The 25,828-nt window shown below is 42.5% G+C and overlaps 1 protein-coding gene and 1 long non-coding RNA gene across 3 annotated transcripts; one reads left to right on the forward strand and one right to left on the reverse strand.

The window, feature by feature from the left end:
- On the forward strand, positions 1–947 carry LOC103896273. The gene is made up of 2 exons (XR_657397.1): positions 1–70; positions 452–947. It is a non-coding gene; the product is annotated as an uncharacterized LOC103896273 (long non-coding RNA).
- Positions 948–3,000: 2,053 nt separating this feature from the next.
- On the reverse strand, positions 3,001–23,683 carry LIMS1 (LIM zinc finger domain containing 1). Of its 2 annotated transcripts, XM_009276100.2 has the most exons (11): positions 23,355–23,683; positions 20,763–20,922; positions 14,473–14,539; positions 12,377–12,497; positions 11,365–11,514; positions 10,006–10,156; positions 9,113–9,205; positions 7,645–7,693; positions 5,350–5,425; positions 4,906–5,097; positions 3,001–4,514 (listed from the first exon to the last, which is right to left on the reverse strand). In XM_009276100.2, exons 1-10 carry the CDS (start codon positions 23,534–23,536, stop codon positions 4,950–4,952), a joined length of 1,197 nt encoding a protein of 398 aa, XP_009274375.1. In that variant the 5' UTR covers positions 23,537–23,683; the 3' UTR covers positions 3,001–4,514; positions 4,906–4,949. The 2 variants fall into 2 exon arrangements, with proteins under 2 accessions (XP_009274375.1, XP_009274376.1); XM_009276101.2 differs by lacking the exon at positions 4,906–5,097.
- Between the last annotated feature and the right edge of the window lie 2,145 nt (positions 23,684–25,828).

Consider the following 25,828-nt stretch of genomic DNA (forward strand, 5'->3'; position numbering starts at 1 on the left):
CCGCGGGGCCGTTGGCCGCAGCCAGGTGAGGGGCCCAGGGCTCCCGAGCGGCCTGGCGCGGACGGACGAGGTGAGCGGGGCCGGGGTGAGGGCACGGCTTAACGGCTGCCAGCCTCCCTGGGAAGCCAGGCGGCCTTGTCTTTGTATCCCGGTAAATTTTAAGGGACAACTGGTCATTGCTCCGTTGTTACTAGACCATCTTCCATTCGTGCGTGGGCCTTAGCTGTCACAGAAAATCGTCACGTGTGTGGAGCCGTGCTTTAGTATTTTCTCACCTGAAACTGTATTTTCTGGCTCGCCACAACTATAAATTTAATCCATAACCATGGGCCTTATCACTGAGACCCAATGCTCTAGAAAATGAGTTTCTAAATGCTGTAGCAGCTTTGAGAAACCTTATTTTACAGGTACTGTGAATAGTATAATTACATTCTTTGTTATCATCCTAAAGGACAGCTGGGAACATGGATCAGAAGACGATGAGATCAGCAGCCCTCAAGACAGGAGAAATTTGCAAGTTGCAGCTGTAAGAGTTTGGTGGTGCTGAGCACCTGCAGTTGCCCCACGGTGTAATTCCCAGCTGGCAGCCTCGGATTCTGCTCGCTGGAATTGCCCGTCTTGTCTCTCCTCTGCCAGTTCAGGCACGTCGGTCAAAATGAGGCCACTGGGCTCTGTCTCTAGAGCAGTGTCATGAAAAATTTGTCCCATTCTCAATCTGAAGCAACCCATTGACAGCCATAGGATTCCTGCTACACCTAAAAAGTACTGACATCCCCAAAGCTCTTACCATCTTTGCCAGAAAAATAAAAAACCATAACCCAACCTGTTCCTGTAAGGAGACCAGCAGCATCCATGTAACACCCCGGCTGAAAGAATTAACCCTCTCTTCTATTATTTGCTCTATTAATGGTGATTTGTTTAAACATTGGATTTAATTCCCTAAGAAGAAAGAGGATCTTTTCTGTCTGTACTTTTTTGAATGGTGTGTCTACAATGGGGGTTACCAAATAATTTATCAGCACCTGCCAGGCTAAGTAATAAAAGTCTTGGTGCTAGTGCAGAGGAGAACGCTAAGAGCTGGCTCAGTTGGCTCACTGGAGGAACTTTCTGCTCTTCAGCTGATGGGGGGGCATGGGAAATGGCCTTCATACAGACAAGGTCCAGTGCCTTGACACTCGTCACTGTCTCTCGCCCATCCTGGTGGTCACAACACCAGGAAGGCAGCTCACCAGGCAGGACAGCAGCTGTCCCTGCAACCTGACTGCGCTCAGCTTGGCTCGTTACCTCTCCATTGGAACAGAGCACAGAGCTCGCCACTGCCAGTGGCAGAAAGGCTTTAGGCTCAGCTTCTTCTCCCTACAGCTACATCCACTGGGATTTCTGAAGTGCTCCCTGCTGTTAGTCTAAGCAGGGCCTTCAAAAGGGATCTCTTGCCCATGCACGATTGGTCCCACGCAGCAGAAAGGGGCAAAGCTTCTGAGGCATCCATTCCCAAATCCCAGGCTCACAGCCTTCTTTGAGAGACCTAGTAGGGGTCATGGGTAGAAAAACAATGATAAACTCCACCTCTTTAAGGAAGGTATGTCCAGCTATGTAAAATATGTGTAGCACTGACAGGCCAGGAAGTGAGCTTCAACACCAGACCTGTAATTGTCCAGGCTGCCTAATTGCTAGCTTGCTCCCTGGCTCTGTTTTGCAACTGCTTTTAATTAATCCTCTTCATAACAATGTCCAGGGGTATTATTTCAATGACAGTTCACTCCAAAGACAGCTCCCAAGAGAGCAGTGTGGATTTGGGGAACCCGCCACCCGAGATAGGACTCCAATATTAATAAAAAAAATTCACCATGAGGGTGACTAAGCACTGTAATATATTGCCCACAAAGATCTGTGAAATCTTCTGTGGAGATACTCACAGCTTGGCTGAGCAAGACCCTCAGTACTGATCCAACTTTGAAGTTAGACCTGCTTTGAGCAGACGGTTGGGCTAGCTGACCTCTAGCAGTCCCTTCCAACCAACATTTTTCCATGATTCATCAGGCTTTGAACCCTCAAGTACCCTCAGATACTCACAGCACTACGTCACGGGGTCCGAGATACACAGGCTCATGCTTACGAAATAGAAACTGCTGCCTTGGCAAACTGTAGCACAGCGTTCACCATCAGGAACTTGGAAACAGAAAAAAAAACCCCATCCCGTGATAGGGCCACAGGGCTACCGCAGAGTCGAGAGGAGACCCATGGCTGTGCAGCACAAACAAGGCCACTGTGTTGTGGATGGATGTAACCCCAAGCAATGTGGATGTGAGCCAGGTCTTGCCGTTTAGCTTCAGGGTCAGGGACCCTTCCCGACTCTTTGAGCAGCGAGGCTGTGCATACACAGGCTGAAGGAGAACGTGCACAGTCAGTGTAATGTGAAAAACCTAGAATAAGAAGTGAATTACAACTTAAAGGAAGCATTGCTGAGGACGGTCTACTGAATCCATGGCACAGTCCAAAATCCCAACAGGGCTACCGTGCTAGTGATGTAAACATTTTTTGGGGACATTTTAAGCTTTTCTAGTCTTGAACACAGTCAGGACTGCATTCAGTTACTGAACTGTTATGGCATTCAATAACTACGTAGGATAAAATAATCAAAAAATATACTACCTAGCACTAAACTGGAAGTTTGGGGTGACAGTTTCATTACAGTGAAAGGAGGAGAGAAAAAATTGATAGGTGTACATTTTCAACTCAGACAAGATTATTTTCTTTAGGAAAACCTAGCAACTGTGCCAATTCAGAAAATATCCAGAAGAATCAAGCTGTTCTTTATGAAACAAACTGTGTTTCTTTCACGAACCTAAGAACTACAGTGAGATATTTAGGAAAGGCATATGTCTCCTCTAAATCAGGATAATAAGGAAGTATTTACATACAGTCACAGGTAAAAGCATAGGGAACCAAGACAGCCTAGTTGCTTTCCCACCCTTCCAAAGCACTTTAAGAGAGGTGATACAAGGTTTAATAACATAGCCTTTATTGATGACACTGGAAAGCAGACGTTTTAAAGCAACTAATTTTTCATGAACAGGAAAGAAAATTTTACTTCCTATGATGTAATAACGTAAAATCTGTTTAAGTCACTAATATTAAAAAAAAAAGTTTGCGTACTTCGTAATGTAGTACCATCAAGAAGTCCTAAGTAACTGTGTTTTCTATAAGAAAGAGGAAAATAAAACAGATTTGCATGGACAGAAGTCAATAGTGTAAAACAATTAAATGTATGTTCTAAGAAATTCTGATGGTTTGTGAGCTCAGTTCTTGAGGATGGCTAAAGAAACAGATCCTAGCAGGATCAAACCTTGTATATTTACACTCATAGGTGTAAAAGTAATATAACCAGTTAATTGAAATATGCATTTTCAGTATTGTTCTGAAAATTAATGAAGTCTAGAAGCTAAATTTTAAGCCCAGGTGTTCACATTTGAAATAAAATACTTCTCGCATCCTGTATGTATCCTTAAGGCAAAGTATGTTATCATTTGAAAATACCTTGTATATAGTTTCTGCATAAAAATACAAAATAAAAAATAAAACTATATATATATTTAATGGAATACTATTATGTATGGTCCAGCAGAATAAGGCACGAAAAGTAAATAGAATGCAAAAGCATATATAAAAGTTAATGTGTTATTTTGAGTGGAATATAGCAAAATTCAAGTAGTTCTGAGTATGCTCATTTCTTGCAATAGGAATATATATTTTATATAGATATTTCATGCTAAGCCTGATGTACCAAGATTCATCATGTAAGCATAATCTATCAGAAGTAGGTCATTTGTACGGTGACTGTAGAAATCTGGTACTTTTCAAACCATCTGAAACAAGGCTCCTTTAATGAGACGACTTGGCCTGAAATCCAAGCGTGAATTTTTCCACGAGGCAAAGTACGTGGGTTTCTTGCCCAAGTCACTCGACTTGGGCAAGTTTTGTGTGCATGCTTTATTTGAGGGTTAATACTTTCATTAATATAAATGACAATACACGCCCCAAAAGTTGGACACATTCGCACAGTTTGTTTTCGCAGGTATTCACAAGCAAATTTTCCGCCTCTGTAAATTTCCGCAGAGATTACTGTGCGGAATGGGCCACTTGCATCGGTTCCACTGCATTATCAGGGTCGGAAACCCTTCAGGTGAGCTGGTATTTAATTTAGTTTGGAAGTACGGTCTGTTCATCAACAAATAAGCATACGTGTACGTGTATAGAGAACAGAGAATCTTAAGGTATTTCGGTTTGATAGAAGGCATACATCATCATTTGTTGTCTGATGGCAGCCTCAAAGCAGCCCCTCCCCGCCAAGTAATACATATAAGATTTTCACCAAGGAAGGGGAGAGCAGATGAAGTCTTTACTTCCTTCCCAAAGTTTCAGCTAGTTTCTTCAGTCTTTTCTTCAGCTCTAGAGGAAACTTCTCGTAACACTTTTTGCAGACTGGCTTCATATCAAACTCAACAAATTTATTCCTAAAATGACAAAGCAAAAACCAGACAAAGTTTCAGCAGCAGGGATAGTGAAAAAAAAATTTAAAAAGTATCCTATTAAACGTGCACAGGCAAAAAATTACAACTGCAATTTATACATATATATGAAGTTACTTTCACAAAGTTATACATCGTAGACAGTAATTACAGTACCCTGTTGAGTTAGTTATGCAGCTTTTACCCAAATGGCCGTATTTATTAACTGTGTCATTTAAAAAGCCTTTCAAACCTAATTGTAGAGCTAAACAGACTAAACATAAGATAATGGGATAACAAGTTAGTATTTCAAGTTGCAGTTGTGTGAAAAATACTTTGGTTTTGATTGCCACAAATGCATGCAAAAACTTAAAATAAAAGCATCCTTAGCACTGACCAAAGAAGAAAGGAGCAGAGGTGGTGGTGAGAAGGAAAAAAAGTTTACAAACAGATTGGCTTTTTCTTTTTCTGCTTCTCTTTATCCTTTGCTTCCCGTTCCCGTTTGGCAAGTCGTCGCTTAAATTCGTCTGGCATTTTCTCATAACAGTGTTTGCAGACAGGTTTTAGATCAATTTCAACAAACTTATCCCTTTAGAGTTAAACACAGAAAAAATAAAGGACAGAAGAGGAGAAGAGTTAAGAAGACTAACTGAAGGAGGACCTGAACAGACAGCTGAAAGAGACGTAAATCAGTAAGTGGAGCAAGAGGAAGAAAGATGCACCTATTTTCTCAGTGCTGCCTATATGTTTTTCATACTGTAACAGTTACACTATAGCAACATCTACACTTTGAAGATAACCACTGACATGTTTTGATAAACTCCGTTGTCGATAAACTTACTTGAGTGTTAACTTAGTGTTGCAAGTTGAACAAGCGAAACAGTTCACACACCATGCCTTATTCAGAGCAGACACAACTAGGGTGATGGGAAAAAAGAAATCATTAGCGTTACAGAAAAGAAAAAAAAAGATATTACAAAAATTTTAAGCTCACACGTTCATGAGGCATGAAAACAGCCATTTGATTCTTGTATCAAGTATTAAGGACCGTAACAATAACGTGGCAAGACTAGGAAGGCACATGTGAGCGTAGTGTAGCAGGACTGTGAAGCATTGATAAAGCTGTCTCTGAGGGTACGTACAACTCTCTGTTCACCAGCAAGACCAGTTTAACCTATTTCTGCCTCCGGTTGCCTGCTTCCACCTCATCTCATAGCATGCTGACCTCAGACAACTGTTTTATGAGGCTGTGTTTCCAACTTAATCGGGAGACTTTTTCAGCTGAAAAGCAATCTAGCAAGCAGGTGTTTATGTTTTCATTTGGTTTCATTTCTCAGCTCCTGTTCAGACTGCAGCGCCATCAACAGTAGCACTTGCCCGGCCGAAGAAAATAACGTGAAGCCAGCAGTCAGGACACTGCTGGTAAATCAGGACTACCAAGGTGAAAAAATTTATGGACTCGTGGGATGAATTACTTGATCAAGACAAACTTGGGTATATTTTTATTCTTCGCTTTGGAGAGAAAGTAACTATTTTCTCTTTGTTCTGTATCTCAATCCGTTTTCTGTTCTTCCTCTCTTTCAATGTACCCTTCCACTTTTCCCTGCCAAAATTTGCCTATCTTCTTAATCTAAGTTAGAAGATGCAGGACAATGGTTTTCTCATAAAATACAGCATTTTGTCAACAACAAACAGAACGAGAGCATCGTCATGCAGAGCTTTTTTTCCTGCACTATGGGGCAAGCACATCCACAAAAGCATAGTTACTCCACTGCTTGCCAAAATACTACTAGTCAGATGAACGTCTTCGCTCCCAAGCAACCTCTGTAATAGTCATAGACACCCTCCTGAAAAACTGCTGCCACAGACGTTTGTTTCACCAGAGAGAGAACAATACTGGATACTCATCATTTGTGACAGCAGTGTCAAATTTCTGTGCAGAAGTGAAAGAAGAAATGTAAAATAATTGAAGATGTACGTTGAAAATAAAGAAATTACTGCATTACACCACATTCTGTTCAGTTCAGAGACCAAAACATACAATATGCGCGTCAAGATTATGTGGTGTAACATTAGAAACATACAGAAATGTAGTTATCAGACACGGCTGAATTTATTCATTCACCTCAAGATCCAGTTCTGCTCATTCTGGTAGGATTTTAATGAAGAGGAGGACACTGTTTCCTCCAAGGCGTTCTAGATTGTCATTCTGCAGGTGTAGTCCAGTCCAGAAAATGTGGGGAAAGCACATCTCTGGAATGTACGTCCCACCCTATATTTACATGACTGTGAACTACTTTATGTCTCTTTTTACATGCTAGAGGCTTCCTCCCACTTTGCTAATGGCTTTGGCTTAGGTGAGGCTAACACTGGTATTATAGTATTTACTTCAGGCAGGGGTAAATAGGCACATAATAATGTTGCATTATTTCAGGTAGAATAATTTGCTTCTTGGCATTTTATCATAGCTGGTTGTCCAAATAAACCCCTCCAAAACACTTCCCCCCCCAAAAAAAAAACAACCCAAACTTAAAACACTTGCTTCCAGTTCTGCCTTTATAGGACACATCTTTCCAAATACAATCTTTCCTGGTTTTGTGACATTAACATCAGCCTAGATTTTCAAAAGACAGGTGCCTGTGATAGATAGGTAGATATCTCTAGGAACGAAACTGAAATAATGGGAACTAGGCACTTCAAAAAAAATCCCTTAGAGTGCCCACCCACATCTTTCAATATCTAAATACTTTTTCAAATTCGGTTCATGATCTCTAAATTTGTTGGGGAGATGCCCGTGTGGTCATCCTCGCCCTTGCCTGTCTTCTTTTTTGAAGTCGGTGGGGCAGGAAGCCACCTCTGTGCATCTCCCGGCATCCTTGGCCTTTGCATGTTACTAAAGGGTTTCCAGTTGACCACAGTTCTCTTCAGTTACTGGGTGGTCTTCCACACCATCATGAAACACCATTTGGTCTCTGACTAATTAGCTCAACCTAATTTCTGATCAAGAGAATGGCTGTTTTTGTTTTAAAGAGAACAATCAAGGATTCAACAGGGAGCTGCTTTCCCCTTACTTCCCCTTCTAAAGAGAACTTCCATCAGAAAGGAACATTAAGGAAACAGTTAGAAAAGTGCTTACCGTCTCCTTCAATCACACGGTTGCAATGGAAACAAACATCACCGAATAGCTGAAGACGAAAGAGAAGTAATGAATTTTTAATGTAACGATTTTATCGAGGGTAGCTTCTCAAACTAACAAAATAACTGTATTTCAGCTGATGAGCACAATAGCTTTCCTATTTATTTCAGTAAAATAAGAGAATGCTGGCAAGTCTGGTTTGGTTTTCCAAGTACATTTTGCATCATCTCATCACAAAAAGTCTTTACAATATTAAAGATGAAAACATTTGTTTACATCTCTTTGATCATCTGTAAATATGATTTTGGCTTTTTTTAACATTTCTCTAATCCTTAACATTTGAAATACAGCAGTCAGTGTCACAGACACATCATTACTAATCAGCCAATTTAACATTTGGACTTACATGCATGACTAGAACAACATATTGCTGTTTCTGGCAAAAACTGTAAGGAAATGGTTTTTTTATTTAAAAAAAAATAAAAAAGGAAAATTTAGGCCAAAAATTATTCATTCTATTTCCAGGCTTAACATTTGTCCACAATGTAACAATTAAGAAGGTCCCAAAATTTCATGTATTTTTTCTAACTGTAGTAGTTAACCTGGTAAAAGACATCCACTCTACATACAGCTCTTGTCTGGTATATGTACTTACCCCATCATGGCTGCAACACTATTACTACTAATGTCATGGCATTTATTGTCTACAAGTATGCCAGCAACATTTCAGCCATCTGCCCTTCATCACTGACAAATTAAGAATCCATCTGTAATTAGCAGATGCCTTACAACTCCCAAATGTAACCCCCAGTCTTGTATTTATACGAGCGAAGAGGTGGACGTGACACAACGCAGATAGCTTCCAAATAAGAAGGTCTATACATCGTGGTGGTGGACTACACAATCGAGGGAGCCTGGAGAGAGATGGTATCATGGTATATAACTCCTATATAAATGCAAGTGGTCACTAGGTGGTGTCCTCTGACAAATTTAGTCTTCGCAGTCTTCAGCAACCTAATGAATGAGCTGGGTGATGCAGTGTATGTTAACACACAGTCATCTTAGAGTAGCAGCTGTAGGGAAAAACACACGACTCACTAGGGCCTCATCTTAAACCGCAGCTACTGAGCGGCAAATCTTCTTCAGCTTCTTGGGAAAGATTGAGTGTCATTAGCTGCTCTGATCTCACACACATGTAAAAGCTCATAACAGCTCTACGTAAGTACCACTAAGCTTGATGAACAACTCGATGCTGATTGTCCTGGCTAGCCTTTGTGAATCCCTGCAGTTTTCTTTCTCAATACCAGACCGATGTATAGAGAAACCCATATAAATTGACTGCCACAGAACATCTGGTAATTGGCATTATACCCACAGGTGCCTACACGAAAACAGAAGAACGTCTATGTCATGAAACCAATTCATGAGTTTACCAATTAACACTATTTTTAAAAATATGCAACCTTACCTGATTGTAGTGGGTTTCACAATATGCCAAACCTTTTCTCTCGTAATGACGATGACCCAGGAATGGCTTTTCACATTTTGCACAAACAAAATGCTACAAAGAAAATTACATACAATTTTTTGGATTACTTGGAAGTAATGGTACTTTTTCTGGAAAGCAAACCAACCAAACCCAGTACTGAACATGACTGAAGTCTACTGAGCTAGCTGTGCCATCTTGAAAAGGAGAGTTAAAACTTGTTTCTACATTTAGACCACCAAAATAATGCTCCTTTTAATGCCTTCAACATTTCAATCCAAAAGTTACAAAAAAAAAAAAAATCAAGCAAAGGGATTCTGATATGTTATCAATGAACAGAATGAAGAGATTTTAAATAATTTGCACCAACATTACACTCTTGTGAAGAAAGCATTTGCTGGAGGAGATTTTCAAAACAACAAAAGGAATAGACTGTTTATCTTCCTAAATCTTGCACATGGCCCTGAAATACAAACCCTCACATAAAGTGCTTTAGAGATATTTACATGGCAGGTGACTATGGAAGACATACGGGTATTACGATGCTCAGTAATATTATGGTTGCCACAGAATTTTACTGCCTTACCACATGTACTGTTTTGCACTCTGAAATTTTCTTCTATAAGGACCTCACAGTGCTTCCTTTGATTACTGATTTTAGCTTCACAGTCAAAGCTTTCTGTAAGGTAGGAGATAACTCCTACTTCACAGTGGAAGACCAGCCACAAGAAGGTTGAAGATGGGATTAGGAGAAGGCATTTACTAATCCTTGCTGCGTACTTTGCTAATCCTTTCATTGAAATTGATCAGCAAAATCCCAAATAAGTATGTTAATGTTTATGTTTGGAAAAGACAACGTGTCATCTGACGTTTACCTCCACATGCCATTGTTTGCCCATAGCATTCACCACACGGCCTTCAATTGGTCTTCTACATGCCCCACAGATGGGGACACCCATTTTGTCATGGCAGGGTAAGCAGTATAATTCTCCCTTCAACTCACGAGCATCAGCAGTAAGTTCCTTCCTGTTCAAAAGGTAATGAATTGAGAGCATGAATAAAGGCACCGAACAATGTCAACTCTTGAGAGTTTCTGAAAAGAAAAAAATAATTTTTAGCATTTGTTTTAGAAATTGTATTTGTACTACAGTAACGCAGCAGCTTCAAATATGACATAGTTGAACATCGTTCAAGACTGATCACAGTAAACCGAGAACAGGCTGCTAAGCAAGATGCACTAAGTCTCTCTGAAAACAGCTACTGAGCTATTGTCATTCTGCATTCTGGTTATGTAGCACAAATGTGTGTCTGCAAGCTGTAGACATGTTTGGTTTATATTCTGGCACTCTTATCACCACTTTACTTAAGATTTATACAACTGTAACTGAAAGTAAAATGTAGTCTTCTGCATCTAGGTACATTTTCCCTGTTGTATCAAACTTCAGAGAAAGAAAACTACGGACCCACATGAGCTAGCCAAGTTTATTCATTGCCAATTGCAGAATCTCATATACTCTACTTTTTAGTAATGTGCATGGTTAGAATACTGAGAACAGCTAAACTTTAAACGTGACTGTACTCACTAATGCTCTCAACTGGTTGCCACTGACACACCACCACATGTTGTTACTCAAATCAGCCTTTGCTATGGCACTGAAATGATAGCTTCCTTTGCACCACAAATAAACAACTAATAATCCGTGCTATATCCTACAATGCCCCCTGATCTCCGCATCAGTGCAGGATGTAGAAATGTGCAGCTTCATGTACTACAGCTGCAGAAGCTGATGAGGTGGGAGAAAGCTTCTAAGAAAAAGATAGGCTTTAAAAGGAGAGAACAAAGTTTGCATGCCACTCAACTAAAAAGAAATAACATAGGCAAGAGAGTAACTCAAGCAGCCAAAGAGGACCACTTTTCTTCCCTTCATAGCAGAATAACAAGCTATCATTTCACTGCTACAGAAACCGTTATCTGTGTCCCTACTTTGTATTTTGGAAGGTACCACCTTGTCCTGCAGAGTCCAGCCTTTCTTTATTCCCCAACAGGTCAGCTGTTGTTTGAACTCAAGGTCCAACCCCCCCATCCCAAAAGCAGTTACACGCATCTGGCCGCAAGGCACCCAGACCCCACCCCTCTTGCCAGTTGCACAGGACAGGTTTTCACTTTAAGATGTAAATCGATGAAGCAAATAAACCCAGCATTTTCCTGTTTTACTTTGCAGAACTCAAGTTACCCGCAGTTTGCACAGTTGAAATGATCAGGGTGATAAGGATCATTTTTGAATATGAGAGGCTGTTCGTCGATAATGGCATGACACTTCTGGCAAATGTACTTTCCCAGGCCTCTGGCTTTTTCCCTGTTATGGCAAGGACGGCAGAGATGTCTGAAACAGCATTAAAGAGAGAGGTAAGTACTGGTACCAGGTACTACGGTGCAAAATATAAACAAAAAATCTATTAGAATCTCATTTCAATCGGCCCTTTTTGGAGCGAAAATAGTCTTTAAAACACTTTCCTTGTTAGGCAAACCAAGTTCAGAAGAGAGAGGGCTATCATTTTATTTTCTGTCGCCACAGGGATAGAATTTCTTCAGCTCATTTGAGTTTAGGCTGTGTTGAAACACAGAAAACAAAGTTTGTGATAAATTCTCACTGCTGAATGTTTTACTCTCAAAATCCTAAAAATTTAGATTGGAAGCTGAATTATCACACAGGTCCTCATTCTGTAAATAACTACATATATCATATTAGACACATGAAGCCAATGGCCATAGGATCCACTTGTAAAACATTCTTGTGATCACAGCTGGTAAAAATATCCTACTCTGTGAGGTGTCCCGCTGAACTTAAAGCAATTATTAATAAATAAGGTGCTAAACGAGACCAAAATTGGAAACGCAAGTTGGAAAAAGAAAGTAAAAACTCTTATTAAAAAAATAAAGACAATGCTTCTATATCTGAATGTTTTCTCTCTTCTTATGTATCACAATGGCCCCAAAACGTTACCAGGTAGAGAACATGTTTGCTGAGAAATCTGGTGTTGAAGTAGGTAAACTGTTAATATTTTAAGTGTATATTTTAAGATACCCATTCTTAGTTTTGTAATGCACTCTTAGACCTCTTCCCCACAAAAGACGCTTCAGTTGCTCCACCTCAGCTGGAAAGCTTCAGGAACCAAAACCTCTCAGTCCCCTCTCTCAGTTCATTTTATTCATGATCAGTAACAGAAGGAAGGGTGAAGATTTACCTGCCGGCATTCTTGACAAATCCAATATCGGCCAATACTTGTTGGCAGATATCACAGCAGAAGCACTCTGGATGCCAGCTATTGTTCATAGCTTTAATAACACGACCAATAATGAACTCACCTGTGAGAAACACAACACCGGAATGTAAAATACCATGCTAGACAAAGTTAAAACCACAACCGAATTGCTACAGTGACATCATCATCCTCTTCCTCCCCACCAAATGTGGGAGGATATATTGCTTTCAGTATCATAGTTCTGGTTCTAAACTCTGGAATTTGGGTTTGTTTGGGTTTTTTGCTATGGGTCAGAAGAAAACACCCTTGCTGACAGAAGACCTTCTGTTCTTTACATATAAGCCCTTCTACATGCACACTCCACCTTCTCTCTGCAATCATCCTTTTTCAGTCCCTTCCCTGTTTTTACTTATCTGTTCTCAAACTGTTAAGAAATATATGGAATTCTTTATATAATACGGCTTTCTTGTGTCCTAGTCATCTTTCTCCTTTTCTTTTAGAAGACGACAATTGTAACTTGTCATGTACATAGTAGTGATTTCTACTCGACTAGGACCAAGCCTTGAAGGGGCTCTATACTCAAAGCACAACAGAACTGAGCTTGGGTGGCTGTGGACCTCCTGCAAAAAAAACCCCCCAGAGTCAAAACACAAAGCCGCAGTGAAGCTGCAGAACAGTCAATCCAACACACACAACTTCTGGCCTACCACAGGAATCCTGTGATGCATCAAAAAATAGCGTGAGAACTGCTGTTTTGCAGGCACAATGTGACTGTACTGCACAGGCAGTGGAGCCATGTCCACCACACACGGGATTTTGTCGTTCTCTATGCGGACGTTGTAGCCAAGGCCCCTAAGCAGTGCAAAGGCTCTGCCTAAAACGCATTGGGAGCTCAGCTTCCCAGTGCCGCGGGAGGCTGAGTCCTGGCTTTGGAGAACGTACAACTCAAATGGCTGCCAAAGGGGAGCGATCAGGCAGGTAACTGATGCAGACGATAACATCCAGCGTGCGACTCTGTGGCGTTCCCATGAAGTCATAGCTTTTCAAGAACAAAACCTGATGGACTCTAGAAATGTCAGGAATGTGCAAGGCCTCATCGCTGACAACAGCCCCATCGATTTTGGCTGTGCTTACTAAATCCAAACAGTGGCAAAGCCCAGCTCTGCTCAGTACCTTGATGAGGTTTTAAGGGACAGGCAGCGTAGCTCCTCAGAAATTGCCACCGACCCTTTTCTTCCTCTTCCCCTGCTTGTTCACATCTGCAGCTTTAAATTCAAAGGTCCATAACATCTGCTTCCCTCTCACTTGGTGTTCAACCCCTCCCTCCGCATGGGGAAAGGCCTCACTGAGGTAACTGAAAGCCGTAGCACCTTGCCAAGGTGCCACAGAAACACAAGAGCTTCCAGACCAGTTTAAGCAATAGTCCAGTAATGACTTCCCAGCCCTGCCCGAGCACGATGTGTCATGCACGGGGAGAAAAAAATGTGCAAATGATCCCAGCGCAGCAGACATGCAAGCATTTACATCAACAATGGCAAGTAAAAAGCAGCCCTCAGTGTTATGTAGGGTGGACATTAGACGCTGAAGCCTTAAAGGTATTTGTTTCAAAAATACGACGGGGGACCAGCTGACCATCATTTGATTATAACACTAGATGATGAAGACTGTCCGTGCTTCTGTGGAGTAGGACAGCGTGGGTGGGTTACAATAGTCAAAGCAGATGACAAAGACTTGTTGCAGGGTTTCAGCTGCATGAGAAGGGCCAAATATGAGCACATGCAGATGTATAGATATATATAATCAGGAGTCATGAATGGTCTGTTCATTGGATCACTGGATCAACAGCTAAACCACTCACTCAAATAATGCAAACTTTTTTTTTTTTAATATTATTGTTTGATGACCTTTAGGAAAAGCAGCTTCCCAAATTCTCTGAAGTCTAGTTCATTCTGGAAGTTCAGATGCTCAGCTGCACAGGGCCACCTTCCAGAGAACGTATACAAGGGTTGCACATCTTCCCCCACTGATGTTCCCATTTGTGATCGGTGTGAAGTGTTTCACCTCCATGTAAAACTTACCACATTGATGGCAGCAAGGGGCAAAAAGCATTTGAAAATCATGTTCACAGTACTTCCTCCCTTCAAACTGCAAATGGAAAAAAACCTGAGCGTTAGAGAGACGAGGAGCATGCCCTTAACATAAATGCTGTAGCATGCCAGTTTGTTTCCAGATGCAATTAGGTAGTAAAACATGAGGGGCTGCACAAAAAAACAGACCATGTGCTAGGCATTAAATCCACCCACCTTGATTCAGCTACTAGTTAGCATGTAGCGTTAACAGCACACCTTTCCTCTAATACTGCTGAGAGTGTAAGGCGTTTTCTGTCACCCATTTACATCACAAGAGACGTCTGAATTTTGACAGACTGGAGAAACACTGATGCAACTGAACGAATTCTGGGCAGGAAATTAGCTAACAAAAACCTTTCCTGGGGGGAAGCATTTTCCCTGAACCCATTTGATCTCTTCCCTACTCTACATTTCCTGCAAGAATGACCCAGCATACCAGAGGAAGTAAGTACAGGGAGAGGAAGAACACCCAGGGACAGAAATCTTTGCAATTTATGGAGCAGTACAGCCAAAACATGAAGGGAAATAAGGCTTTTCCTTCGTTATGCTTATTTCATAGAATCATAGAATCATTTAGGTTGGGAAAGACCCTTAAGATCATCGAGTCCAAATTTTAAGGAACAAAGTTCACTACATCAACCAGATGAAATAGGGAACCGATCTTCAGGGATTTGGATTTGCATCTGAATTTTCTCACAGCTTACAGAAGTTCAGCTGCAGTTCAAGCTTGCATAGGAAAAAAAAATCATGGAAAAAAAAAGTTCTACAGCACTGCATTAGCAACTTAGCCGAAGAATATGTAAAAACATGTAGGCAAGTATGTCCTGAAATGAAGGGAAATGTTTAGATACCTTCAGGCACATCATTACTAGACACAAATGCCAACAAGCATGTCAAAACCAGATAGACAATATTAGGTATGCTACAAAATGTTTGGATTTGAATGTCTGAGTTTAAAACAGTGGAAAAAGGGGGACAGCAGGAAACTCCACTCCTTTCTTTTTACTGGGTCTAAGAGAAAACAAAGCGAATAGCATAAAATACTACCCACAAATGAAATTCTGGTGCACGGGCAGAAAATACAGCAATGTGCTTCAAGATTACCCGTTTTATACTATGAAATTCCAAGGATCAGTTACAACATACGTATAGTAATTACTCATGCAATATACAGAGCCACTGGCAGGATGGGGATCTAGTGAAACACTCTAGAAGTCACTGGATACTTGAGATCAGAAACTTAATTCCTGTGCCCAACCTGAATTGCATCTACTAGGAACAGAAAGACGTGCTCAATACAGACTCTTTCAGAAGTGTCTGCTAGCAATTTATCAAGTGTTTTTCCAGTGTAATACTCTAAAGCAGATGACTTTTTTAATTGGAGCTTTTTTAAAAAAAAGATTGAGAGACAGAGGACTATTACTTTCTCAAAGAGTAATAGAAATTATTGGTTCATTGTGAATTGTGCTTGCTTCCTGCCAGATAAAATCCTTTTTAAACTGAAAAAAATCTGAAAGCTTCCTGTTTTGTGTAAACAGGTGGTCCAATGGGAGATGCTTAGGTTTGTTTGGATGTCAGAGCCACCACATGTTGATCTGGGCGGACCAAACAGGTTTTCTTCCCCTCTGGTTTGCATCAGGCAGGTTGGTTACCATTCCGTCTTGTTTGTATTTTCAACCTTCTTGGCTCATTTGTGCTGCCTTTTGTGGATGACCAAGCAGTTCATCCATCAGAGAAAGCCTTGAGCTTCTGTAACAAATCCCACAGCACATATTTTAAAAGCAAGGTCATTTGACTGTTGTATGCTGGAGGTCCACGAGTTAAAGGGCTATGCATAGAACATTTCACCGTGACATAACCTCCAGCTGATCTCCATGTTTTTAGCTAACTTAGTGGAAAGACATGCACAAAAACGGAGATCTAACTTAGATCTAACTTAGTGGAAAGACATGCACAAAAACTGAGTCTTTAAAGACCCTTTCTCTAAGGTAGTTTCTGGTAAAGCCCATTTTAAGAAAACACTCGAGGTGCAACTGGAATAGAAACAAATCTGACAAGTGCATTGCAGCTGCTCCTTCCTTTAATCGTCCCATAGGTTATTACAAACATCTTAGAAAAAACCCCAAACTGAAAGGAACTCCTTCTCATTTAGGAGACAAAAGTCATGTGCCATTAAATTATATTTTATTATTATTATAAGATTATTATTAATATTAATAATAATAATAATAATAATGATTCCCCAATTGCAGCTTTTGTGAGTAGTCCATAAGGATTTTGCTGTACTTCTATCGTGGGATGCACCTCTCTAAGCCCTTCCATCTCCCCCTCCTCAGCACAGTGCAGAGCACGTTGGGTTTCTTCTAAAAGCACCCAGCAAGAGGCTCTTAATGAACAGCTGGACCAGGGGTAGGACTCATCTCTCCTAACCTCCCCTGTCTGAAGGTGAGGTGCCCACACTCCCCAGTGGGAGACATGGGCAACCTCTAGTAGGGAGGAGCCATTCCTGGACCTGAGAGTAATGTGGGTTGGAGGAAATGCCCGCTGACTGATTACAGTGGGGCCAACCTGTCCCTCAGAGCGCGCTGCCACCGAAGCTCTCCATTTAAGCCGGCTGTTCTGCTATTAGTATAGGACTGTGCGCTGCTACCTGTTGTAAGACTCTGCAACAGCAGCTCTAGGGAATACACAGCTGCCAGGTGGTGGAGTAAAAGCAGACCAGAATTGCTACCACTTCACAACTGACGGCAAAGCACGTGGAGTTTGGAAACTCTGCTGGCATGTGCTTGTGCTAATTTCTGTTTAGGTTGAGTGCATAAGAAAACATGCTAAACTGATGACACTGAGCAAACTGGAACACAAATATACCCTAGCAGGTCCTAAACCTACAGTTCCCGTGCAACATTAGGCACACAGCTCTCGCCTACACCCTTATGCAACAAGGCCAACACCGGCTGGTTACGAATCCGTATTATCATTTCTAACATAGGCTCATGAGGACATCAACAAAATTCCTTCTATGCTGTGCGAACTCCAAGCTGCGGATGGGCACTGCTCCGGCATGGCACCGCTTGTGCCTGCAAGTGGCTCGGCTCTGGTGCCAGACCACGGCGAGCCGTGCTGATCGGGGTCCCTGCAGGCAGCCTGGAGACATGTCCTGTGGTGCAGGAGACCTGCATCAGCCTGACCAGTTCAGGCCCCACCCATGGAACACAGCGTGAAAGCTGCTGGCAGCGTTTGATGGCAAATTTGATAAGCAGCTTAATGACTAACTGGGGGAACTCTGCAAGGCTTGCAATAGGCAGGGAAGAATATTTGACTTCCTAATTGCTAAGAGCTGGAAATCATTTCTGAGAAACACTAGCTTAGCTAAACCAGGCACAAAATAAACACAAACTCATGCTGGGCAATCAACAATGCCTGCGTTCATGGGGAACCTGCTCAGAAAAACATGTTACCTGGCCACACCTCCAAACGCATCCATCTTCTCAGAGAGCGCATGAAGCCAGTCAGAGGAAGATATCCTTTCTGTCCGTCTTCTCCAGTCACTTTTTCTTGACAGTGATACAGATCATCTCAAGTCCTCAGAGAACTGTCAGCCATCTCCTGAGCATTGGCCAACCTAAGCCCACTGTCCACCTGCTTAGGGTTGTCCCTGCCTCTCCCCCAAACGCTGTCACCCAGTACGTTCTCATCTCTAGTACCGAGGTGTCAAATGAAAGAAGAGCAAGCTGTGCCCTTATCTGCCTTCTCCCTGAGCAGCACCATCAGGAAACATATTGGGGTTTCCACTGCAATCATCTCACTGGCCACTTCAGTGCTATGTGAGAGTCTTTCTGGCATCACGGGACATGTGTGGACACCCTACAGGGTGCAGAGACAGAGGAGAAGGCCCTGCCGAAGACTTCCCAGCTGCAACAGCCCCAAAGGCACGAGGACTGGGACAGCACGGATATCCACTGACCTCTCCACTCTCTAGAAGATGCCCAGGACAGGCCAGTATAGATGGGGGAGAAAGGCTGGGTAAGATTTATAAGCCATCACCTGAAAGCTGTCAGAGGGCTTAAACAGACCAAATAGTACCTCTCTTCAACAGCAGCAGACAGACTTGCTGGTGCGGAGAGAAACTGCAAGATCTTGTGGTGGATACTAGAAGGGCTAGAGGCAGAAGGGTGATGTGAAGTTCAAGCCGTGCACAAGTCTTTACACATTCATTTAATCCTCATCACAATTATTTTACCTCTATAATAGCTGTGGCAAAAAGTGTCTATTCTTAACTGAAACTTTCCACTTTCTATGTAACATTTTTCAACAACAAAGTCTCTACCCAGCCTGAAAAAAACCCCTAGCAACGTTAACCAAAACAGGTTTAGTACATGGAGCTATTTTCATTCCCGGGACAATCTATCGACACTCACTTCTGATCTTCTGTCTTTAACAGGGACCACCACTTTGCAGTAAGAGAGTGCTCAAAGACCAACCATAATGAATATGAATGTTAACAAGGTAGCAGGAGGAAGCAAAATGCCTACATCCAATATATCTAAACACCACCAGGATACTCGCCCCTGCCAAGGAGATTCAGGTATGGCCACCCGTGAGCAACAGAGAGGTTGTAATATTATTGGACTAGGTGCAAAAGTAAGACTTTCTTTCCATTGTGGACCTTGTCCATCCCCTAGGAGATACAGGCTGCCTAGAGCAGGATTTCTCAAACTTTTATCTTTAACAAAGGACCACTGGACTTTCTGAAAGAGGTGCCTGGAATGTCTCACTGTTTTTTGAGTGAGAAAAAGGATGAATAAAGTACTTATTATTTAGAGAAAATACATTTTATTGTTTTAAGATTATTTTATTAACACAATTACAAATATTTTAGTTTTAAAACACTTGTATCGCTTTACATTTGCCTCAGGTCTTAACACGTCAGGATGGACTTCTTACCATGCCTGCAAGCAGGCAGCAGCTCAGTATATATTAACAATTGTAATGCAACATGTAAGTATCTAGGGGGTGTTTTGTTTTTATTTAATTGCTACTGCCTTGCAGCTCACCTTTTGATGTCTTATGGAACACTAGTGGCTCATTTACCACAATTTGTGCAACACTATCCCTACAGCACCGAAAAGTCTTTTGATCCTCAAACAAGGTGAGAGAAAGCAAACCCCAGGAATCCCCTTTGCCAGTCTCTTTTCCAATCCACACTCCTCCCTCGGCCACTCCTCGTCACCACGTAACGTGGCTCTGTCACATTAGAAATACTACTGTGGAAGTTAAACAGTTGTGCTCTTGCCACAAGGGTGGCACACTGTATGTGAGAGCACAGCATTGTGCTTCTAACACACTGCTCACCTTCCTTTTCAGATCACAGTATGACATAAATCCTGTAACTGCTACTGTAAGTTGGACTACAAGCTACTTGAGCGGGACCTTATCTCTCAGACAGTAATGCCTTGTCTCACATCATCTACCCTTCCTTATACCAATCACTTTGTATTTTATGAACTAGTCTAAAGCTTTCACTAAAGCCACTTTGTCCTTGAGATAGCTGAGCCACATCCACGATAGGGGAAGGCAAAAGAAAATGACACCGATATCAAGATACCCATCTGAGCTGAGGGCAATCTACCTGCGGCTGAGAAATATGCGTGAGAGAGCGTTTTAACCCTCGAAAGAGTGTAAGAACTGCTAATTTTGAATACTCCAGTTTGTTAAACCTAGAGTTGACCCTACATAGGCCCCGTCTGGTTTGGGCTCTCCACACACCCTGATCTCAGCATGCTGACTTCCAGGTCATCCCTACAAGCAACTTTTCACAGGCCGTGCTAGCCTCACTCAACTCAGCAATAAACCTCCTATGGACCGCAGGATGCTGGGGTTTCCTTCTATATGACTGTTCTCCTCCAATAAGTACGCTTTCTCTGTATTTCTGGCACGATATCTGGATTGTCTTCACAGATTTCAGGGGAAAAAGTCTGCACTGAGAGAGAAATCTCCAGCAGTTCTTTTCTCAGCTCTGATAGCATGAGGCTACACATTTAAATAAGGTTATTGATGTCCTCCAAATTGGCACAGAAACATTCCTGCTTTTTTCTCCCTCTATTGGGCATATCCTCTCGGAGCCCCATTATGGCCACGGAACTTTCTAAAGCTATTGATCTGCCCGTAGCTACTTCTGGTATGGGAATGAAGGCACAAGGCAAAGGCTGGGGGCGAGAGGGGCACTCTGCCCTGTTTACCTCGTAGAAGAGCCCTTCGGGGAACTGCTGAAAGCACTGGGCACAGACGAAGCACTGCTCATGGTACAGCTCACCGTTGCTGTTGACGATTTTCTCGGCAGGGGCAAAGCCACCTCTGCAGCGCTCGCAGATGGCATTTGCAAGCGCGTTCGCCATGTTGCTGTCATGAAAAAAGAAAAGAAAGAAAATTAGCCCAAATAGGCAACACCACTGGTTGTGGGTATCTTTTCCCCAAAGCCAACTGCATCTGCCTAACGCTAGGCTGCTCAACACAAGTTTTTTAATGGACTTAATGACTTGTGGCATCCCCTCAGAAATAAAACTACCATTTGCCCCTGCTCCCAAACTCTTTAGAAACAAAACCCCCACAACGCACTCTAATAACTATTAATTCAAAAAACCAAACAGAAATGTTGTTACTACAGATACATTTACAGGCTTTTTATGATAAGAAAAGGCAGGCAATTCGAAGAAGTACTATAAAAATGACAGAATACATTAGAATTACAGAAAACAAGGGCAAACATTAACAATAATTGAGGACTGGCATCACATAGGAAAGCATAAATGATAATTCCAAAATAATTCCTAATTCTAAAATATATATAACAGCATTGGTTCAAAAGCTCTAAATAAGCAATGTGAGAGTGTACGGTATCTAGTCTGGCAGATATTACTAAAAACCAGGGCAGGTAAACAATTATTCCTTATATAAGCTTCGCATAGCTTGAAGTCATTTTACAAATTTAGTTTGAAGCCATGGGATTTTTGGTTGGTTTGTTAAGGTTCATCTCGGGGAGGTCAGCTCACAGCATGCCTGTGTCAGTCCAGGGCCGAGGGGGAGGGTGGGAAGGCTCTGGCTGCCCCACTGCGACCCACACGCAGGCCAACACAAGCTGGCGACCCCATGCCAGGAATGCAAAAAATTACTCAAATTGCAACCTTGGTTGCTTCTGAAAGGCATGTGACCATAAAATGACAGTGCAGTGGCTGCAAAATATCAGAGGAATTAGCTACTTCACTATGATTGTGTCCACATCTGCAGAAGACAGTACAGCTGTATTTCAGTTAATTAAGGCTCCTGTGCCAGAAAAAGGCTCACTTGATTTTTCCTTCACAAGCATTTTCTTACTCGTACCTAGACGCTCAAGGCTATGCCTTTCAGGATCAACTCTCTGCCCTAATACCATTTGATAGCAGAGAGCAAATACAGGGCAATGGTCCAGTTTCATTACAATCTGACCACAGCTGACAAAACCACTGACTCAAACATCTGTCTGGAAGCTTATTAAACAACTGACATTATTTTAAACACACGTGCACGCATGCACACATTTTGATACAGCTATCATGCTGTGCCTGTAAGTGCAGAGCCCTCAGTCCTCTGCAAGATGCCAAGCCTTTCCCCAAAAGGGGATAAGACCTCTTGGCTCCCACCAGGTTCAATAGGAATTGAATTAATTCCTTGCACAGCATCTGAGGGAGGAAGCAAACACCTAGCACGCGGTTCAAAAAGGAATGTGCTTTATCTATTTCTTACACTGTCTCACAGAAGAGCCCTACGCAAGGTCACATCTGACCAGTTATTATTAGCTGGCTTTTTTTTCTCTCCCTCTCTCTCGAGATCTTTGCAGAAGAGGAAAACAGTAACTGCTATCCAAATATTCACTGCCCCCTCGCTGAAACAACAAGTGGGCAAATTTCACAAGGAGATCAGATGGAAGATGGTCTATCCCATACATAACAGACAAGCCTACGGGCAAACGGCAGTGATTATACATATAAACTGTGGTTAACTATAAAGCTCGCTGATGGTCTCCATGGATTGTGTATGCTTTCTGTGGGGGAAAACCTCAGTCACTTCACCCGTCCTCCTCATCAATCTAAATGAAGAATAATCACAACAGAAACTGGGATCTTTCATCATTACCTCAACAGTTCTCAAGCACTAAGGATGTTAAGTGCTGCCAGACATAAAGTATAATCCAAGCAAAAACATGAAACAAAGTTCAAAAATAAATGAAAACATAAAACTTTCCTCCTTGGTATGCAAAAGTACTTCACTTTGAAACACATCATATATGTAAAAACAGTGATGTATGTAATACTTCTGCATTAGTGAAGCAGTTTATCCGTTTGCCCAAAATAATAGGCAAACAACCTGAAGTCAGGGAGACTACCTGACAAATTCCAACCCCGTTTCAACTGCTGATAAAAATTTTTGACACAATTAATGACGAAGTTTAAAGCAACAGCTCAAATTTTAGTTGACGATTACAACTGGCAATGTATCAAGCAGAACAGTGGCAAAGGTTGCATTACAACAACCTGAAGGGAGACTACCTGACAAATTTCAACCCCGTTTCAACTGCTGATAAAAATTTTTGACACAATTAATGACGAAGTTTAAAGCAACAGCTCAAATTTAGTTGACGATTACAACTGGCAATGTATCAAGCAGAACAGTGGCAAAGGTTGCATTACAGAACGGCTTACACAGCCTGCCCGGAGCTCAGATAATAAAATACGTATGTACAATGTGCCAGTAATGTCACCGTAGTTACACCCCGAAGCCAAACAGAACGAACTTACAATCTTGCATAAAAGTCACAAAACTCTTTGTAGAGTTTTACGTCACTGTGCCTACGTTGCAATTTTGACACCGGTTTCTCGCCTTCGTTTCCTGTAGAGTTGTGGGCATCGGGAGTGACCTTGTGTGCAACCTCTTCATCCTCCGGGATAGGGTAAGGGTGAGCTCTGCGCTGGAAGTCCATCTCTCTCTAATTGCTTTCCCGGGTGTGTATATTCTATGCTTATACTGCAAAGAAGCTGTAGGCAAAGTCTGCAAAACAATATGCTGGACTTTCCCTTGTTCCCAGCGAAGTGATTTACTTTCACAGCTCCGTGTCATGTAGCTGGAGCTGCTCAGCGCCCTGCTAGAGCTTCAAGTTAAAAGTTCAGCGGCGGGGCGGTGAGCCCGTCACGCTGTGATTTACTGGCGCTGGCTGCGAGCGGGGGAGCACATTCCCCTGCCAGGCCCTCATGCAAACTCGGATGCTGGAAAGGGGCTTCGCTGCCGGCTGCCGATAGCAGCCGCCCAGGAGAGCTGCGTTATGGGTAACCTATGTGAGCGAACGTGTTCACCGCCAAACCTGTCCGCAGCTACTTTCTGCTGAGGGGGGGTGGAGGCGGATTCCAACAACATTTTATCGTGGGCAAACCAGCAGTGGAAAGCGTGAAGAGAAGAGTTCTGTCGTTAGGTAAATATTGCTTTAATGCTACAGTATATTAATTACATTGTAAAAATGGCTTTTAATGTTCCACTTGTGCCTTCTAAGTCAGATGTGCTGAACTTATCTATAGGCATCTTTCTTCTTGTCAGCACTTTAGAGAAGGGGTCGGTACAGACAGACAGTTTGGTTTCTGTTGTGCTTCACAGGCCATTAATCGAACTGCCAGGTATGCTATAATGGGCAATATATGAAGGAGGAAAAACAAAGCTTGATTTCCAGTGATGTGCTGCATTTAGAACAATTATCTAACATAAGAACACTTCATAGATTTGAAAGCTGAAGTAATTTACTGTGGATATTAGGGAACTGAGAGAGCAAGACCAGGAACAAAGAATAAAAATTAATCATTCCTTCACCACAGAATCCCCTCCTATATAACCGTGCAATTATTTCATGGTTATATCCTGTTTAAAAATCCTGTTGTGCACTGCTTACTAGGGAAGGCAGAGTTGATTAGCTGCAGATCTGCAGTTAGCAGCTCTCCCTGCTTGAAGCGCAGTGCTTGCGGCAGACGTGGGATACGTGGCTTCCAGCAACTTGTAACTGCAGACAAAGCAGGGTTTTGGGAAGCTGTCCCAAGTAACTATCATCTCTTGCGTTGAACTGACTCAGCCTTATTAGCAATCGATTGAACTGCGGAACTGCATGCACTCTGTGCTCATGACACACTGTGTCTTGGTATCCGAAGAATCTGCTAGTCTGCGAGAGGGCATGAGAAAGCAGAGGGCAGGAAGGAGATGAACAGAGGGAACAAGTAGAGAAATTAGGACTAGAAGATGACAAAGGATACGATAGAAAGTCCAGTCAAGGCTACTACTTCTTAATATGCCTTCATCTTCCTAGGACCTACTGCAGAGGGTCTGGTTTATGATGGTTTTGGGCCATATCTCTCACCACTAGTTGGGATAGATTGCTCAGTAAGCGTACACAGCAGCGCACACGCCACTCTCCACGCAGGCCTGGGCTCGCACATAGCCATCTTCCTACAGCCTGGCCAACACAGCACTGCGTTTCTGCTGCTGCCAAATTTGTGGGATGGGTTTGGTCAGGCATCTTTCCTTCACCTCCCCTCGTCAGGAAGCAACCTCTGGGCAAGCTATTCCCCTGCGCCACAAGACATCACGGTAGGTGGGACCCAGGCACCATGACCCTGCTTATTTACCCATCCGTAGGTGTGATTATCCATCTTGCACCAGAGCTACCAGGAGTCACAAGCTGTAACAGGCTAAGGAGGCTGCACCCTCACCACTTACATGGCTTGGCTGGAGCTCAAGCCCTATTTTTATCTGTCATGGAGCAAGTTCCAGATCAAGCAATGCTCAGGTTGTAGCCCTAGGCCACGATGAACTTGCCAGAGCACTGGTGCAGGAAACAGCGCTGGAAGAAAAGGTTTCTGCATCCACTGGAGCACCAGTGATGAAAACAAGCGCTGTTTGCCAACGGAGGTGCAGGCATAGTGATGCCGGCTCTTCTTCTCCATGCTGCTTCCCAACATTTCCTGCACAGATCAACGCTGAGCTTTTGTGCGTATGAAAAACTCGAGGGAGACTGACTACAATGGACAAACCATGCTGATTCATCCAGGATTAGTGCAGGTGCACCAAGCCACTAAGATAAGAAACAGCAAGTCAGTCTGTCTCTTCCCCTTATCACTGATCATCTCAATTGTTTTCTTGTATTTTGTCCCAGATCGCAGGCATTTCTCCTGGGAGGCTGCTGCTGCGATTCAGAGAGCCCTGAGGAGTTTCCTTCTCCCAGTGGACTACTTTAGTC

This window comes from Aptenodytes forsteri, unplaced genomic scaffold (genome assembly GCF_000699145.1).
Source record: "Aptenodytes forsteri isolate BGI_AS27 unplaced genomic scaffold, ASM69914v1 Scaffold96, whole genome shotgun sequence".
Lineage (NCBI taxonomy): Eukaryota > Metazoa > Chordata > Aves > Sphenisciformes > Spheniscidae > Aptenodytes > Aptenodytes forsteri.

What these genes read in the sequence shown, in the direction of transcription:
- LIMS1 (XM_009276100.2), bottom strand. Translation starts at nt 23,536, where the DNA reads ATGGACTTCCAGCGCAGAGCTCACCCTTACCCTATCCCGGAGGATGAA. An exon ending in CCCTTGCTGCCATCAATGTG is followed by an intron (nt 12,498 to 14,472) that starts GTAAGTTTTACA and finishes TGTTTCTCACAG; the next exon opens with GTGAGTTCATTATTGGTCGT. An exon ending in CCGTGTGATTGAAGGAGACG is followed by an intron (nt 5,426 to 7,644) that starts GTAAGCACTTTT and finishes CCATCACCCTAG; the next exon opens with TTGTGTCTGCTCTGAATAAG.